Here is a 17,812-nt window from a genome sequence, read left to right as displayed (position 1 = left end):
CCAGCTTGCCTTCAAGTTAAGGCAAGCTTCTTCCTGTACAATTGAAACAGAGGTGTTTACTGGAGACACTTCCAAAAAGGAAAGAATAAGGGTCAGCAGCATGCCAAAAATAAAGTCCAGAGCAAGCAGAGGTTTCACTTCTCTTGTCCTTTTTGTTAAAAGCTGCACGAAATGGCATCCCAGAAGGATTTGGAGGGTACTTCTTCACAGTCACTGGGGACTTAAAACCCTCTTAAAGCATTAAGAAGAGCTCCAAGATTTTATTTGAAGTGATGTGTAATTAAAACATACTGAGCTCCAGGATACCCACAGGCTTTCAGGGAAGGTGACTAGTACAAGCAAGGACCACCATGAGGCTTCTTCACTCGTGTTCTGCTGAGAAAGTCCTGGGCTTAGCGATGTGCACTTCGCTGCCCTGGCCCCCGTTGGTGCTCGCAGTGATGATGTACTGGGTGGTCTGCTGCTGGCTGCTGGGTTGTGATTCCAAAGGGTCCGTGTGGGCTGGCGGCTGGGAAACGCCGACCTGCACCTCGCCGGAGAGGGATGAGCTTTGTTTGACGTCCAGGTCGGGCTGACCTTCAGATATCACATAGTGAGTCTGCAGGGGGAAGGTGTGAAAAGAGTAGTGATTGGTTCACCTTCTCTGGCTTTTCTAAGAGTCTGTGGCTTCTCTGTTGCTGTGCTAGAGGATATTTTGGTAGGAACAAGGAATTCTGAAAGTGAGTTCGACTTCACTGAGTGAAATCACAGCAAAGTAATGCTTGCCCTTTGTTCTCAGCTATTACAGAACCATAGACTGGTCTGGGTTGGAAGGGACCCCAAGGGTCACACAGTTCCAACCCCCCTGCCACAGGCAGGGACACCAACCTCCAGGCCTGGAGCTACACAAGGTTGCCCAGGGCCCCAGCCAACCTGGCCTTGGGACACCCCCAGGGATGGGGCACCCACCCCCTCTCTGGGCAGCCCCTTCCAGCCCCTCACCACTCTCTCTGCAAAGAACTTCCCCCTAATCTCTCCTCTCCCCCTTCCCTCCTCCAGCTTCACTCCAGCCCCCTTGTCCTGCCAGTCTCTGCCCTTTTAAAAAGCTGATTCCCCTCCTGTTCCTCTGCTCCCTTCAGGGACTGGAAGGCTGCAATGAGGTCCCCCCACAGCCTTCTCTTCTCCAGGCTGAGCCAGCCCAGCTCCCTCAGCCTCCCTCCGTAGGGGAGCTGCTCCAGCCCTCTGATCCCCTCCGTGGCTCCTCTGACCCCTCTCCACCAGTCCCACATCTTTCTTGTATTGCTGGCCCCAGCTCTGGACAAAAGACTCAACTATGTTGAGCTACTTGGCATTTGGTTCACTTCCTGATGGTTCAACCAATTCCAAGTTCAAACAGCACTTTTTAACACAACTGTTCTGAAGGTTTTCTGTTTCCCAGGTGTTCTGGCAGAACTTGCATTTCCTGCATCTGGTATCAGGGCAGAAAATGCAACGACCTGTCTTACATGGGATTGTTTACCTTGTAAGACAGCAGGAATTCGTATTTTGTAATCCTATGGATAACAGAAAGCTAGCAGAACTGCTGGAAGTCTGGTTTAACAGATACAGCTTAGTCTCACAAATAGCTGTGACTTGTTGATTAAAAAAAAGGGTCACAATTCTTTTGTCTTACCTGAGTAACTGCCTTCACTTGCCCTGTGTTGACAGTGGTGACTGGTGTCCCTACAGCAGTCTCTGTGATCACGTACTGGCCTTGGGGAATGGCCATCATCTGAATCTCAGATGCTACAAAATGGAAATCAGAGAATCAAGACCTTCAGTCAAACCCAAAGACAGTGTCCTACCTCAGTAAGATTTCAAGCCTGAAGCTGTGGCTGTTGAATACAAAATTCAGGTAGCATAAAGCCTTGCAAAACTCCCCAGGCCTCTGCAGAACCCTGGCAGCCAGCATCAGCTGCAGATGTGGCAGTTCACACCTCAACAACACATCCTGTTCTCACCCACAGAATCCTGAATGACCATCCAGGGCCACATGGACGTGACAAATGGTTTCAGGGCACCCTCATTTTCTATACTGTAGGATTCCTTCAGGCATCCAACCCCATGGGAAGAAGCTGCTATCCAACATGGGGATCACAGAACCATGGAATCCTTAACGTTGGGAAAGGCCTCTTAAGATCATCATCGTGTCAACTAAACCATGTTCTGGAGTGTCACACCTACACATGTCTTGAACACCTCCAGGGTTAGTGACTCCTCCACCTCTCTGGGCAGCCTGGCCCAATGCCTGACCACTCTTCCAGGGAAGATTTTTTTCCCCAACACCCAACCTAAGCCTCCCCTGATGCAGCTTGAGACAGTTTCCTCTTGTCCTTGTGGAATGCAAGTTCCATGGAACAAAGGAGCCCAGTCTCCCTGCCCAAACCACCTATCAGATAATTACAGACCTACAGCAGAAGAGCTAGAACAACCACTTCCATATGTCTAAACCCCTTTATCTTCTACAACTATTAACCATGAAGCTTAACGAGCTCTAGAAATACTATACATGTGGTAGCTGAAGAAACAGAGCACATACTACTAGTCCCACACACTACCAGACTACTCCTGGCACTTACAATAGCTCCGGAATGAGTTCCACGTGCTGGGAAGATACGTGTGCTGGACTGAGGACCCTTGCTGCTGCTGGAGGGCCTGGTTTGGTGTAGATGTAGTAGTCTGCATCTGTGAGGGACTGAGCTCTTGCTGTGATTGTTGAGAGGAGGGACTCAAAGGCTGACCCCCAACCTAGAAAAAACCCAAGCCCAACACAGTAAGCTTTCTCAGTGTACTAAGGGGTGTATGTATCTCTGCTGTTGCAAACATGGCTTCTCATTAAAGGAAAACATCCAGACTTTCTCTAGCATGTCCAGCACAAGAACTGCAAAGCTCTCCTCCCTCTCCCCACAGCTTGCTTGGCTCTGTGGTTAGTAAGCAGAGGTTGGGAAGCTGGAATAGAGATGTTTTCCAAAGGTTACATAGCAAGTGTGCAGCAGAGAACTGAGATGAGAAGCTGAATGTTACGCAGCTGCACAAAGGACTGAACTTCAGCTATTTCAGCAATGCCAGTTTCCATGGATGTCTCTCAGTCAGCTAAATTTAAGCTCCTAATTTGTCTGTTCCCAGGCACTTCCTTCTACCTTGTGTATGCTGTTAGGAAAACAAACCAACCCACAACAAAACAGCCCTTCCCATACACCCTACTAACAACTGGGAACCACTTGATGACCTCAGAGATGTTCATATGACAGTCACTTCATGTGTGGTCCTTTAAAGGACAGAGAAAACACTGCCTGCCAGTTGAGGAGACTGGGAGGGCAGAACACTTCCTGCAAGAGAAGAGCCAGGTACCTGTGATGCTGGCTGAGTTGCTGGCGATGGCTCTGTGACCTGGATGTGCTGCACCTGGATGGCGTGCTGGGTGTAGGTCTGGGGGTCGTGGAGCTGCCCAACGTCCACCGTGGAGTGCTGTGACTGGTGAGGTGAGGTAGCCTGGGAAAATGAAGTCAAATTTAAAAGAAAAAGAAGCAAAGCAAAGCAGAGTATACTTCAAATTCTTTGCAGAAGCAGCCAGGTAAATCTCTTCACTGATACAAAGGTCTGCAGCTATGAGGTGTGGTTACAGCTCTGATGTCGGGGGGAAGGACTTGCCTAAGGTCACACAAGCTGCCTGTGGGCTCGGAGGGTCTGAAAAACAGGATTAGCATCATCAGCCACTGCTCTTTGGAAGCACCTTGCTATGAAATGCAGAGACACTCCAGAGCCACAGACCCAGCACTGAAAAGTGCTCAAAGTCTTTCTGATTGAAGGCTTTTTTTGAGCCACAACAACTAATGAAACTGGTGTGCATCAGCTCGTTTTATCAACATCTGAGACCTGTAATCAGATTATTGTTTAGCTGCAGGAATCAGTATTTGTGGTCTTGGATTGCTAGAGCAGTCACAGTCAATATTAATTGGGGCCACTGATTAGGCCTTATTAACCAAATCCATAACTTCATTTGTAATGGGGGGGGGATAGAGAGAACATGGAGTTTCAGACTAAGAGACAAGCACATGGTAGTTTCAGCATCACCCAGTGAGTAACAGGTTTGAAGGCTTCAGCAATCTCTTACTTTTCTCAGCTCTGTTGCTCTGGTTACACTCTGGTTTTACTTTCAGAAAGCTGTTGAGCATCACAGAGAATGAATATTCTAATAGATGATATGAAGGGAAAAAGCAACTGCTTTCAGTACTTCCAAATTCTGGCTCTGGCTCACTGAGAACAAGTACAAATCAGTCTTCTCAACTGCAAAAATGGGTCACCCACTGACCTGCTTTTCCAGTTGCTGGAAAACCTTCCTAGAGCAGACTCAAGCAAAGGTGACCCACTGAGTAGAACTAAGTTTGGACTGTGTTGCTACACCTCCAGCAAGCTGACCAAGACAAGCAGGACTATTTATGCCCAGGACATGATGCTTACATTAGAAACAGGATGCATTATCAACCAGTGTATCTGTAAAAAACAGCCTACACCACTTTTTTCAAGTGCTCCTTAGCAAAATTCCCAGTACTACAGTCCCAAGGAAGCACGGGTTTGCCATGAAGCCCCCCAAAAGTTACTCACCTGGGCCACTTGAACAACCTGCAGCTGTATGTGCTGAGGCTGCTGCAAACCAGTTGTGGCCTGAGACACAGGGATGTACTGGATTCGCTGGTAATCGCCCTGGGGAGTTCGATAGTCTGTCGTCAGGGTCTGGGATATCTCTGTCATTGCCTGTGTCAGTAAATCTGTTGTCTGAGCAGGTGGAGAGAGAGAGACATGGCTCATCAGCACACATTGCCTACCAGACTGAGTATTTCTGTAGGGTTTTAGTTCTTTCATTACACTGAATCTACATATACACTGTAAGGCTGGGTCATGACATCTCGACATGAGCCACCAACGTGCATCTGCAGCCCACAAGGCCAATCCCATCCTGGGCTGCATCCCCAGGAGTGTGGGCAGCAGATGGAGAGAGGGGATTCTGCCCCTCTGCTCTGCTCTGGGGAGACCTCACCTGGATACTGCATCCAGCTCTGGAGCCCTCAGCACAAGAAGGACATGGAGCTGTTGGAGCACATCCAGAGGAGGCCCCAAAAATGATCAGAGGGCTGGAGCACCTCTCCTGTGAAGCCAGACTGAGAGAGTTGGGCTTGTTCAGCCTGGAGAAGAGAAGGCTGTGGGAGGACCTTATAGAGGCACGTTTCAGTCCCTGAAAGGTGCCTATAAGAAAGCTGGTCCCCAGGGCATGGAGTGATAGGATGAGTGGTGATGGTTTTAAACTGGAAAAGGGGAGTTTCAGGTTGGGTATTAGGAGGAAGTTCTTCCCTCTGAGGGTGGTGGGTCACTGGCACAGGGTGCCCAGAGAGGTGATGGAGGCCCCATCCCTGGAGACATTCAAGGTCAGGCTGGATGGGGCTCTGAGCGACCTGCTCTAGTGAAGATGTCCCTGCTCACTGCAGGGGGTGGGACTAGATGGGCTTTGAAGGTCCCTTCCCACCTAGTGCATTCAATAATGCTATGATTAATTTACAAGAGCTTAATGAACACAGAGGATGGGGTCATCAGCGATCACCAGGGATCATCCCCAAGGATTGCTCTCTTCCACCTAAATGCCAGTCAGCACCATTAAGGGTTAACTTAACTCACAATCATGAAAACTCCACTGTTTTCATCTTCTGGCTTACCAGCATTCTATTAGGTAAAAAAAGCCATGCATTTGTGAAAAGCTAACTTAGTTTCCAAGTCAAAAAGTGCTGCTTGGACATATTCAACCCATCCCCCTCACCTGCCAGAGTGATACTTCTCTTGACAACTCTATTAGGGCTACGAAAGTGATTAAAGGACTGAAGCATCTCCCCTGTGAGGAAAGGCTGAGTGAGCTGGGGCTGTTCAGCCTGGAGAGAAGCAGCCTGAGAGGGGATCTGATCAATGGGTATAAAGATCTGAAGGGTGGGACACAGGGGGACATGGGCAGCCTCTGCTCAGTGTCTGTGGGGACAGGACAAGGGGCAATGGCCTCAAGTTGGAGCACAGGGAGTTCCCCACCAATATGGGGAAGAACTTCTTCCCAGTGTGGAGTCTCCTTCTCTGGAGAGATTCCAGCCCCATCTGGACACCGCCCTGTGTGCCCTGTCCTAGGGACCCTGCTTGGGCAGGGGGTGGGACCCCATGAGCTCTGGAGGTCCCTCCCACCCCTGTGATTCTGTGATTACTACACTGTGCTTAACACACCAGGCTTGTGAAGCCAACAGCATCCTGGTTGAATCTGCCCATTTCCCAGCAAAACACTCTTTTATCCAGTTTCCCTCTTCAAACAGGATGTTTTTAACTGAGTTTTAAAGCCACACAGCCTCCCAGTGTCACTAACAGACCCCCAACTCAAAGCCTTACCACAACAGTCTCTCCGGTCGCGCTGTCGGTGGTTAGAACAGCGGGAGCAGAGCTGATGACAGCGGCTGCCAGGGGGGTGTGGATGGTGTTGGGCATCTGAGCGAACTCCGGGTGCTTCTTGCGGATGTGCTGCACCATCTTTGTCTGCAGAGAGATGCAAAAGAGCATTAGAGACACACACACAGCAGCTCTGCTTGGGGCCACCTGAAACCAAACAGCTCCTTGATTACATTCTGTAAGTTTCCTTTGGTAAAGCAGCATTGAGATTCACACTATGGGATGCTCTGGTAGCCAGAAGAAAACAAGGATCATTCCAAGTTGCTGCTCACTGGAGCTATCCCATAGTGAAACACAGCCCCAAGAGTCACAGCCCATAAACCCCAACCCAGCCCAAATTTTTTGGGGACCTTTTCTGCACTGAGAGCTTTCCAAGCTTTTCCATTTGTGACCACGCTCTGCTAATGCTTCTGCCTCTCCTTCCAAGCTCTCCCTCTATCACCAGGGAGCTGTGCTCCCATAAAACCAGCAGGCTGTGCCTGTATTGTCAGGATGAAACCATCAGAGAATAGGAGAGCCCTGGCTTGCAGACTGACAGGTGACAGAGCCTGAGGTGAAAGAGCATCACCAGATAGCTGCTGTCTTCTGAGGTGATGAGACAAGCCCTGTACCTTACTGCTGTACTGCTTGGAGCAGTGAGGGCAGCAGACTGGAGGGGTGGCTATGGTGCCCGTCAGCTGGGTGTGGGTGCTCAGCATGGGATCTGGCTCGCCTGGACCCGCAGGGCGCAGCTTCCGGATGCTGGGAGGTAGCTCAGCACCAGGATGGTTCTTCAGGATGTGTGCTTTGCGCTTGCTGGCGCTCTTGTACACCTGCAGGGTCAAGATTGGGAATGAAAATGGGGTAAAGATCCTGATGTCAGTGCAGAAAACAGGCACCAGGTACATTTTCCTGGAAAGCCTGCACATGGCTTTACACACTATGGTTAGTGAAAGCAGAGAATCACAGGATGATGGTCTGGGTTGGAAGGGACCCCAAGGATCACAGAGCTCCAACCCCCTGCCACAGGCAGGGACACCAACCTCCAGGCCTGGAGCTACACAAGGTTGCCCAGGGCCCCAGCCAACCTGGCCTTGAACACCCCCAGGGATGGGGCACCCACCCCCTCTCTGGGCAGCCCCTTCCAGCCCCTCACCACTCTCTCTGCAAAGAACTTCCCCCTAATCTCTCCTCTCCCCCTTCCCTCCTCCAGCTTCACTCCAGCCCCCTTGTCCTGCCAGTCTCTGCCCTTGAACAAGCTGATTCCCCTCCTGTTCCTCTACTCCCTTTAGGGACTGGGAGGCTGCAATGAGGTCCCCCCACAGCCTTCTCTTCTCCAGGCTGAGCCAGACCAGCTCCCTCAGCCTCTCTCCGTAGGGGAGCTGCTCCAGCCCTCTGATCCCCTCCGTGGCTCCTCTGACCCCTCTCCACCAGTCCCACATCTTCCTTGTCCTGGGGCCCCAGCTCTGGACACAGGACTCCAGCTGGGGCCTCAGATCCCCAGTTACAGCTTAACACATGAACAGGCAAACGCTTTCCATCAATTAATCAGGCAAGTCCTCATGTCACATTTGAGAACATGATGCCACAACAGAACAGAGGAGGACAGAAAGGTGAGAAGAGAAGCTTTTTTGCCAGATACTTGAAGGTCAAACATCAGAGAAGGCACCAATCACCAAAGCTGTAACTTGTCCCAGGTTCATCTATTGTGAGGGTGATGCCTCCACTCTGGCACAAAGGGTGAAAACTGCTCTAGTAGCCTTTACTGTCAACAAATAACAATCAACAAATTCTTTCACTTTTTTAGGCACATCAAACAAATATTCTGTAGGATTATTTAAAACTACCCACTTTAACTCTTTAAAGAGCAGGAAAGAGGCATCACAGAAGAACGTAGGGATGATCAAGAACAGTCAAAACACACTGCCTGGCAAATAAAGGTCTACATGGATAACAAGCCAAAGCCAGGGAGAAAGAACAGGAACCCCAAGGCAGTGTCAGGCTCCACTGAACACTGAGAATTACTGGCATGTGACTAAGTAAACAGCTTCAAATAAAAGGAGCTGGAGACTGACTTCTAGAAGCCATACAGAAACCAAAATCAGCTCAGGAATTACAGACAGATTGGGTACTTGATCCTGGGTGGCAAGAAGTGATCTATACAGGACTCAGGGTGGGCAACAGCCTGTTGGGTCACAGTATTAAAGTTCTACAAACTCCAAAGGCAGCAGAAAAGGAGAACCAAAGTTTTCAATTAGCATTCAGCCACCTTGGCCTAAGTGTGTTTCATCTTCATTTCTTTTGGATACTGCTATAGAAAGGTTGCTGGCAAGAACCTCAACACAAGCTCCAAGCCCTGCCAGATGTTGCTCTGCAGAGACAAATTGGTTGCATGCAGGTCCACCCTCCAAGAGGTGACTTCCTTCCATACCTTATCACAGTACTGACAGAAGTAATCTCTGTTGGGTTTGATGATGGGCAATGTGAGCTCTGGCACCTCCTCTATTTTCATGTCTGGATGTCTCTTTGATAAATGATTCACCTTAGGAGAGAGAAAGGAGAATGAGACAGCATATTACAGATGGAAGCCAAGCAATTGCTGCTTCTCCTAGATGTAGATGACAGCCAAACCAGAACTGTAACAACACTACCCAGCAGCACTCCAGGGGTTATTGTGCATTCAGAGTCAGCTGCCAAAGGTAAACATGGTCTTAGCTGATTTCATTTACAGTTTCTCTCATCAAAATACGATGGGAAGGGGTAAAATAGCTTGCCAGAACTCTCTTGCAGCTGAGAGTGAGGTCATGGAAAGGGCCTCTGCCCAGAGAGGCCCCTGCTAGCAGAGATGACAGCCCTCACCCAACATTTGCAGTGAAGATCTCCCGCCGCGTTACATTTACACGGCGGCAGTTACAGGGCACGGCCAGGAGAGGCCCCTCCAGGCACGGAGAGAAAGAAATAGGAGGCAGCCAGGGTAACAGGTAAGTGCAGCTGAACCAGACGCTGTACAGATCTCTAAACAGGTTACACATCAATCAGCGTTGCCGGTGAGATACGGTAGAGACAACTAAACACCCACCAGAGGCAACGAAAAAGGCACATACCTGCTGATGAGACAAGAGAGGTCACAGCATCACCAGGTAGGAAAAGCCCCTTAAGCTCATCGAGTCCAACCATTTCTGTCCTGTGCTAAACCAGCTCCCTGAGCACCTCATCTCCCCTCTGTTAAACACACCCAGGGGCAGGGACTCAGCCCCCTCCCTGGGCAGCCTGGGCCAGGCCCTGACAACTCTGCCAGGGAAGAATTCTCTCCTCACAGCTGCTCTGACCCTGCCCTGGCGCAGCTTGAGCCCATTGCCCCTTGTCCCAGCTCCTGGCCCCTGGCTGAAGAGACCAGCGCCCACCTCTCTGCACCCTCCTGGCAGGGCAGGGGAGGTGGGGAGAAGGGCTCCCCTCAGCCTCCTCTTCTCCAGGCTCAACACCCCCAGCTCCCTCAGCTGCTCCTCAGAGGATTTGCCCTCCAGCCCCTTCCCCAGCCTGGTTGCCCTTCTCTGGACACGCTCCAGGACCTCCCTGTCCTTCTGATGCTGAGGAGCCCAGAACTGGACCCAGCACTCCAGCTGCAGCCTCCCCAGTGCCCAGCACAGGGGCACAATCCCCTCTCTGGGCCTGCTGGCCACGCTGGGGCTGACACAAGCCAGGATGCCCTTGGCCTTCCTGGCCACACTGCTGGCTCGTGTTCAGCCTGCAGCCACCCAACAATAACAATACATAATCTCACCTCAGCTACAAAACTCTTCCAGTTTCCCAGCACCCTTTGGTTTCCAGTCACTAGAATTCCACCTTCATTCCTTCAGCACTCACTAAAACTGAGCCAGGAGAAGTTAAGAGCACACAGACACTCACCAGCATCCCCCTCCTGCGGAAACCCATCATGCAGAGGCGGCACTTGAACATGAAGCTTTCATAGTCAGTAGAAGCAATCCGGGGCTTGAAGGTTTTCGAGCGGCTGATTCGATCGGCTTTCTTGGCCTCTCTCTCTGGGTTGTGCATCCTCTGCATGTGCTCCCGCAGTTTGTCTTTCCTCTAGGGAAAGAAACCCCCATCAGCATCACTTTACTGCCACAACCAAAGAGCCACAGCACAAGTTATTCAGAGATCTCTCTGGCCTCTCGCCTCCAGCGCTGCCTCCAGACACAGTTGCATGTGTTGGACAGCTCAGCAGGAGCCCTTCAGGCTTCAGTTTGTCCTTCTCACCAAGCTGAGGTTGCTCACCCACAAAAGCAGGAGCTTCTGTGAGGACAAGCCCCTCCACACTGGCTTTTCTTAAATTTATCTAAAATATTCCTGTTTAATGTGGTATGGCTGGAAATGTGCATCAAACAATATTTGAGTCAAAATACTGCAGCACTGAACCTACTGTCCAGATGCAACCCAGCTGCTCTGGATGCACACTGTCTAGAATGTACCACTTCACCCCCAAATATCCAGTCCCTCAGTATCTCCTAAGTGATGAGGAGCAGGCTGCTGCCACCACAGTTCAGCTGGCTTGATCTGCTCCACCCATTCTGGAGACATCTGGAAAAGTATCTGGATGTGATGCGCTGCCAAGATGCATCCATGGACATTAATCACAGAGTCACAGACTGGTCTGGGTTGGGAGGGACCCCAAGGGTCACAGAGCTCCAACCCCCTGCCACAGGCAGGGACACCAACCTCCAGGCCTGGAGCTACACAAGGGTGCACAGGGCCCCATCCAACCTGGCCTTGAACACCCCCAGGGATGGGGCACCCACCCCCTCTCTGGGCAGCCCCTTCCAGCCCCTCACCACTCTCTCTGCAAAGAACTTCCCCCTAATCTCTCCTCTCACCCTTCCCTCCTCCAGCTTCACTCCAGCCCCCTTGTCCTGCCAGTCTCTGCCCTTGAACAAGCTGATTCCCCTCCTGTTCCTCTGCTCCCTTCAGGGACTGGAAGGCTGCAATGAGGTCCCCCCACAGCCTTCTCTTCTCCAGGCTGAGCCAGCCCAGCTTCCTCAGCCTCTCTCCGTAGGGGAGCTGCTCCAGCCCTCTGATCCCCTCCGTGGCTCCTCTGACCCCTCTCCACCAGTCCCACATCTTCCTTGTACTGGGGCCCCAGGACTCCACAGTAATCCATTGGTACCAGCAAGGTCCAAGGTCATCTTACCTTGAACTGCTTGCCACAGGTGGAGCAGAGGAAGTCTTTGCGGTCTGAGTGGCGCAGCATGTGGAGCCGCAGCTTGTCGGGGCGGCAGAAAGCCTTGTCACACTCTGTGCACTGGTAAATCTTTTCCGAATGGAAACTGCGGACGTGTTTCTTCACCTGGAATTGCAGAGAGCACAGGAAAGAGGGATTGACTCAAAAGAAGAGTAGGAAACTCCTGGCAAAAGGTAAAGAGAAAGGAAAAAAAAAGTGTTAAGGGTTCTCTGATCTGGTCTGGTTTAGAAAGTACTTTAGAGCTTTACCTTAAAGCTTAAGCAAGGGAGGTTTAAATGAGATATTAGGGGGAAGTTTTAGTGATGAGGGGCTGGAAGGGGCTGCCCAGAGAGGGGGTGGTTACTCCATCCTGGGGGTGTTCAAGGCCAGGTTGGATGGGGCCCTGGGCAACCTTGTGTAGCTCCAGGCCTGGAGGTTGGTGTCCCTGCCTGTGGCAGGGGGGATGGAACTGTATGACCCTTGGGGTCCCTTCTAACCCAGACCATCCTATGATTCTAGTATCTTGACAATATTTTCTATAAAGAAAGATTAAATAGTTTCATCTTTATTATGCATCTGGAAGATGACTTGATTTCCTCAAGACTGCTGGCTGTGCTGGGGCTGACACAAGCCAGGATGCCCTTGGCCTTCCTGGCCCCCCGGGCACACTGCTGGCTCATGTTCAGCCACAGTCACCCAACACCCCCAGGTCCTTCTCTGCCTGACAGCCCTTCAGATCAGTACAGCATCTCACCTGGATAAAATCTGGGAAGCGTTTTTTGCAGGTGGGGCAGGTGAAATACCCATCATTGACATGGATGGCTACGTGATCTTTCAGGAGATCCAAGCGGTCAAAGGACTCGGGACAGAAGATGCAGGAGTATGTTTTCTGGTCCATGTGGAACTTCATGTGGCTCTCCAGAGCCCCACTGTTGATGAAGCCCTTGTTGCAGATGTCACAAGTCAAAGGGCAGTTCCCTTCCCTCCCGTGGAAGCGCAGGTGCTGATCCAGTTTGTCCTTCTCCCTGAAGGCTTTCCCACACTGCAGGCATTTGAAGGGGCGGAAGGATTTCCGGATGAACAGGTGCTGGAGAGCTGCGTTCTGAAAGGAACAAGGAGACCCTAAGCTTTTATGTCTGGATTCCACACCCAAACATTGCCAGTATGAAACATACCAGATCACCAGAGAACCTACACTTCAAAAACCACTCCTGTGTTACAGATACTGCCTGTGTTGTACAGGAGGCTGTGACAGCCAGAAGGGATGTGCCTGCAGTTACTCCCCAGCTAGGAGAGCCCAACACGAGGGGTTTCCCTGTCTTTGCTGACTGAGCTGACTTTTGTCTTTAAATGGGGCATTTTTCTGCAAAATAAAACTGAATCCTCTCTGAAGTACATACCCAGGCCTGAGAAAAGCTGCAATCCCAGCTGGTTTTGGGGGACTGGCTCACAAATTGGGCCACCATACAAAGAAGGGGTGAGGTAGTGCCCTGGCTTTCCCTCAGGAGCAGGGCTTATTAAATTCCACAGCCCTGAACAATGTCAGCTTCTGCATCAAAGATCACCAGAGAGACCTGCAGCAGTGGTTTAGCATTGCCTGGCAAGCTTCTGGGGGAAGGTTCAAGAGGTGGTGACCTAAACCTTTTTGCTATGATCAAAAAAAAAGCAGAAGAGAGTTTCAAAACATGGTAGCAAGGGCAGAATGGCAGGTTTACAAGCAACAGGTGAGACCTTGTGAGCAATTTTTCTAGCTGCCACTTACTATCTATCATGTGTGAAAGCCTGAAAACAGCAGAGAAAGGCAGAACACACTGGTGCTAAATCAAGAGGATGGCTGACAGATTCTGCTGTCTACTCAAAGGGGAGCTGATGGTACAGAGTCAACTTGGAATTGCTTTGCTTTGGTAGCACAAGAAGCAGTATCAAGTATCATGAACTGAGCACGGTGCAATTTGTGCTGATGTGCATTTTAAAATGGAATTTACTGGGCTGCTCTCCTCTTTTTCTCTGCTCCTGCTGTAGTTTCTCTTTCTTTTGGTGTGTGCCTTCCTTCAGTCTCTCTCTGCTGTGTCATTTCACCAGTGTTACCTCTTCCCTTTCTCCCCTTCCAAAGGATGTTCAGACCCATCCCAGTACAGATACCAGCTCTGTCTGCTGAAGGAACAGATGCTGCAGGGTTGTTGTAGATGTTTCTACACGTTGCCTGGAGAAAAGAGGCAGGTGTGCCCTGTGTCCCCAACTCAACACTGGGAAGAAGCTTTACAACAGTTAGCAGGGACACTGTAAGTCAGTGGTACCTCTGCACACACCAAGCCCCGAGGCACACCACCACCCAGGCTGTGCTCCAAGCACAGGATTGCCATTTCTCTCCAAGTCATCCAAGGAGTATTTACTCTTCTCCAAACTAAGACCAGCATTTATTGCTGTCTTCTCTTTTCAGATGTTACAGACAGAATCTCCATCATGATAGAGAAGAGAAATAGTGCCAGAAACACTACTGGCACCTATGCTGACACATGTTCAGTCTCATCTCTCTGTGAGATACGTTCAAGTCTTCTGCAAACAGATTTCCCTTGTTTCCTCTCTCCTTTTCTTGGGGGAAAGTCTGGGCTGACATTTGCTTGTCACTTAAGTGTGTGTCAACAGCTGACACTGAGAAAGCAGAGAGCTCTTCTGCTGGAATGAGGGAACAGCTTGGGAATACTGTGAAATGCTGTGCTAAACTAGCCAAGCTGACCAATCCTCTTCACCATCTGAACTGCAGAGGGAAACCTATGCTTTCATTCCAGCAAAAGGATCAAAGAGCAACTGTTCTGCTCTTAAAAAACCCTAACAGCTTCATAGAGGAGCCCCAAACGAGCCCTCCTATGAATTAACATCATCTCCACTTGACATTTTACAACTGCAGAAGGGGAGACAAAGGGAAGCTGCAAGTCATACCGTGAGCTGGAACACAGCCACGTGCTGTGCAAATTAACATGTCACTTGGAGTCAGAAGTGGATTGTTTCCCCCTTAACTACAAAGAAACACTCATCAACCAATTAGTTGAAGAGATGCACTTCAAGTTCTTAACTCCAGTATCAGTGTCCTTCACTGTGTGGAATCCCCACCAATCTGACTGGTTGGCCATGTCCATCCGGACAGAGACTGGCAGGACAAGGGGGCTGGAGTGAAGCTGGAGGAGGGAAGGGTGAGAGGAGAGATTAGGGGGAAGTTCTTTGCAGAGAGAGTGGTGAGGGGCTGGAAGGGGCTGCCCAGAGAGGGGGTGGGTGCCCCATCCCTGGGGGTGTTCAAGGCCAGGTTGGATGGGGCCCTGGGCAACCTTGTGTAGCTCCAGGCCTGGAGGTTGGTGTCCCTGCCTGAGGCAGGGGGGTTGGAGCTCTGTGACCCTTGGGGTCCCTTCCAACCCAGACCAGTCTGGGATTCCATGATCAGTGTAGCCCTATTGCTACCCCAAAGACTGACCTTTTGGGTAGAGAAACTATCGACCATAAAGCCAGAACTAAGTGTGATCTCATTGCTCCAGCACAAATAATTGCCCCTAAACACATCCTCTGACACTTTAAGATGGATATTATAGTATTTCATCCAAGCAGTTTACTCCTATAATATTCACCTTAAATTTGCAATTAACTAGTAGGAAAAGAACCAGAAGAATGCAAAGGGTTATTCAGGTAACACTTCGTAACGCAACAGCTTAGGATGGTGGTGGTGGGGGGGGTGTCAATCAGGAAACACTAAACAAGTTGGACAAAACACCCAGGAAGGTGATGTTGTTCAATTAGATAACAGCAAAAAGCCAACAAAACAAAAAAAACCCAAACCTACCTGCAGCTCCAGCTGAGCAGGCAGCATTGAGGGAGAGAAAAATACTTGTGTTATGCAATGGAGTTGAACACAGAAGCCTTGACTTCTGCAGGGCACTGTGGGGACCAGCTCTTCTAGTGACAGTTTAGTCTCTGGTTTGGCAAAACTCCTTTAAGGTTTTTGCCTGGGGAAACACTAAGCAGATCTTCAGGGTTTACACTGCTGTTACTAACTGCCCAAGAGGAGTTAAAGGGAAAAGACAGGAACCACAGAGAATCTTGAAGGTGTTTCATGACCTTCCATGCTTTCACAGAGTTGGTTAACAATGATGTCGTGTACTACAGAGCCACAGGGAGAATGAAATGCTGTTAGAAGGGAATAATTAGGGCAGGATGACAACAGGGCAAAGACCAGAGTGCAGAAGTGAAGGAGTAAGGACTTGGTTTTAACCTTCATACTCTTCATTGTACTACTGGTTGCATTTCTTTGGGCACAAAGGAAGTGACTGTGCTTTCCAAACCATATCCCTATCCCTGCCAGACCTCTCCCTATCCTTGGAGTAAAAGTGTCACCTACACAAAGGACAGTTTAGGAGCAGGTCTGTGTGCAAATTGAAACACACCCCTATTTGGAAACGCAGATGTTTCTGGGATCAGCCCATAGACTCTCTGGAGACTGCCCAGAACTGGTTTCAAACCAAATAACTCAGTTTGGCTGTGGACCAAACTTTCCCCTGTTTATTGCAAGAGTTTCTTGAAGGGTAGGTCTATCTCTCTTCAATACCAACAACATGACTTGCAGCTAGAATGAAAACACTCTCAGAACCACTGCCTTAAGCCTTTGAAAGTTGAAGCAATTCACAAAGAACTACTGGGTTTGAAAATCAAACTCTCCATGAGTAACAAGGCAGAGCCAGAGCTACCACAGGTCCCCAGATCCTAATTAGGAGTCAAGACTTTCTACCTGTTCTTTGGAAGTCCATGATGTACTAAACACCTTATAAGCTTGCAACATGTTAAATGCACATGATGGTAAGAAGGTGCTGTGAATAGTTGAGTGAGGGTTCATGGGATGCTAGGGCTTGCTGGGGGTTTGCTGACTCTTATCTCCAGCTCTCAATGCTCATGGTCTGACATTAAATTGAGAAGTGCTCTGCAACCAGCCATCTGCCATTCTGCCAGTGCCCCTGTCTGGAAACATCTCCAGGACTCTGCTGAACATCAGCTGCCAGATGCATGGGAAGCCTGGGAGATCTGGAGACATGAAGAGGTCATGCCAAGGACTAAACCACCACTGCATTCCTCGTGGTTGTCATCCATTTGTGAGGAATTTCCAGGTAAGAAAAGCTAGGTCACAAGACAAGGAAGTAAATTCACAATTTCTGTCCCTTCCTTTCCACATTTACCATTTCAGATGATATTAAGTTCACATCTTGGGTTCAAAAGCTTGGGGAAACAGGCAATACCTTCTCTTCCCACCACAACTCAGGCCTCAACTTTCTCTTGAGGAACTTGTGGCATACTGTAAACAGTAAATACCCACACTCTTTACTGTCAAAACCTCAGCATCTGTCTCTATACTCATTATCCACCCTTCAATACTTCAGGTAAAAATCCCTCAAGCTTTTAACGTATGAAAACCAAGTTATTGGTAGAAACTTGTCATTCAGAGAGCACCAGCATTTTACATGGCATAAGCTTAACATGTTCAGCCAAATTCCTCCTGCAAGGTATGCTGCTGCATTTATGGGGTAACACCACCAGGGTCTCACATACATACTGCTATCAACTGAGAGGAAGATTTGCCTCAACATCCTCCCATAAGGAAGAGTTACTCAACTCTTTGCTAATCCTTTCTCATGCCTTAAAAAAATGAAGCTTTAGCCCAACTGCAGCTGTTCCCTTCTGTAATCAAAATTTTACACGTGGAAGGAAAGAAAAAGAGAAAGATTTTAGGCTAAATAAACCAATCTCACAGTTACATGGCTTGAAGGATTATTTGCTTGAATCATTTCCCTCCCACACATACTGGAGAAAAAACAGCTCACCCAGCTGACACAAAGCTCAGGCTCAGAGTGTTTGCTGTTGGTACACAAAGTTCTTCGCACAGGTTTTCATCTCCCAAAGACAGGCAGGTTTTTCTAACCCAAGAAAGGATTTTATCACTAAATATCATCATCATCTAAGTGGATGTAAACTGAGGTAGTGGTTCCTCTTTGGCAACTATTTGCAAGACAAGTTCTGAGAGCCACAGATGGTGCCGTGAAGAAGTCATTACTGTGTGCCACAGTGCCATGATTCAGCTGGCTGTTTGAAGCACTC

At 49.5% G+C, this 17,812-nt stretch overlaps 1 protein-coding gene across 9 annotated transcripts in view; it reads right to left on the bottom strand.

Annotated features, from left to right (window-relative positions):
* Window positions 1-112: 112 nt before the first annotated feature.
* PRDM10 (PR/SET domain 10) overlaps window positions 113-17,812 on the bottom strand; it is a gene marked incomplete at its 5' end in the record, with an annotated part of 35,114 nt that continues 17,414 nt past the window's right edge. For 3 of the 9 annotated variants that reach the window (XM_084274865.1, XM_084274866.1, XM_084274868.1), the window contains 11 exons: window positions 113-598; window positions 1,652-1,764; window positions 2,598-2,766; window positions 3,370-3,510; window positions 4,624-4,794; window positions 6,433-6,576; window positions 7,101-7,301; window positions 8,900-9,010; window positions 10,375-10,554; window positions 11,654-11,809; window positions 12,438-12,785. In XM_084274865.1, coding sequence (XP_084130991.1) covers window positions 362-598; window positions 1,652-1,764; window positions 2,598-2,766; window positions 3,370-3,510; window positions 4,624-4,794; window positions 6,433-6,576; window positions 7,101-7,301; window positions 8,900-9,010; window positions 10,375-10,554; window positions 11,654-11,809; window positions 12,438-12,785 — 1,971 coding nt within the window. In that variant the 3' untranslated portion in view covers window positions 113-361. Of the gene's footprint in view, window positions 599-1,651; window positions 1,765-2,597; window positions 2,767-3,369; window positions 3,511-4,623; window positions 4,795-6,432; window positions 6,577-7,100; window positions 7,302-8,899; window positions 9,011-10,374; window positions 10,555-11,653; window positions 11,810-12,437; window positions 12,786-15,512; window positions 15,525-17,812 lie in introns of all 9 variants that reach the window. The other 6 variants (XM_084274867.1, XM_084274870.1, XM_084274869.1 and 3 more) reach the window with 5 other exon arrangements.

Source organism: Gallinula chloropus, assembly GCF_964237585.1.
Source record: "Gallinula chloropus genome assembly, chromosome: 24".
Taxonomy (NCBI): domain Eukaryota; kingdom Metazoa; phylum Chordata; class Aves; order Gruiformes; family Rallidae; genus Gallinula; species Gallinula chloropus.
The sequence above is the reverse complement of the archived record's forward strand: the minus strand, read 5'-3'. Positions and strand labels throughout refer to the sequence as shown.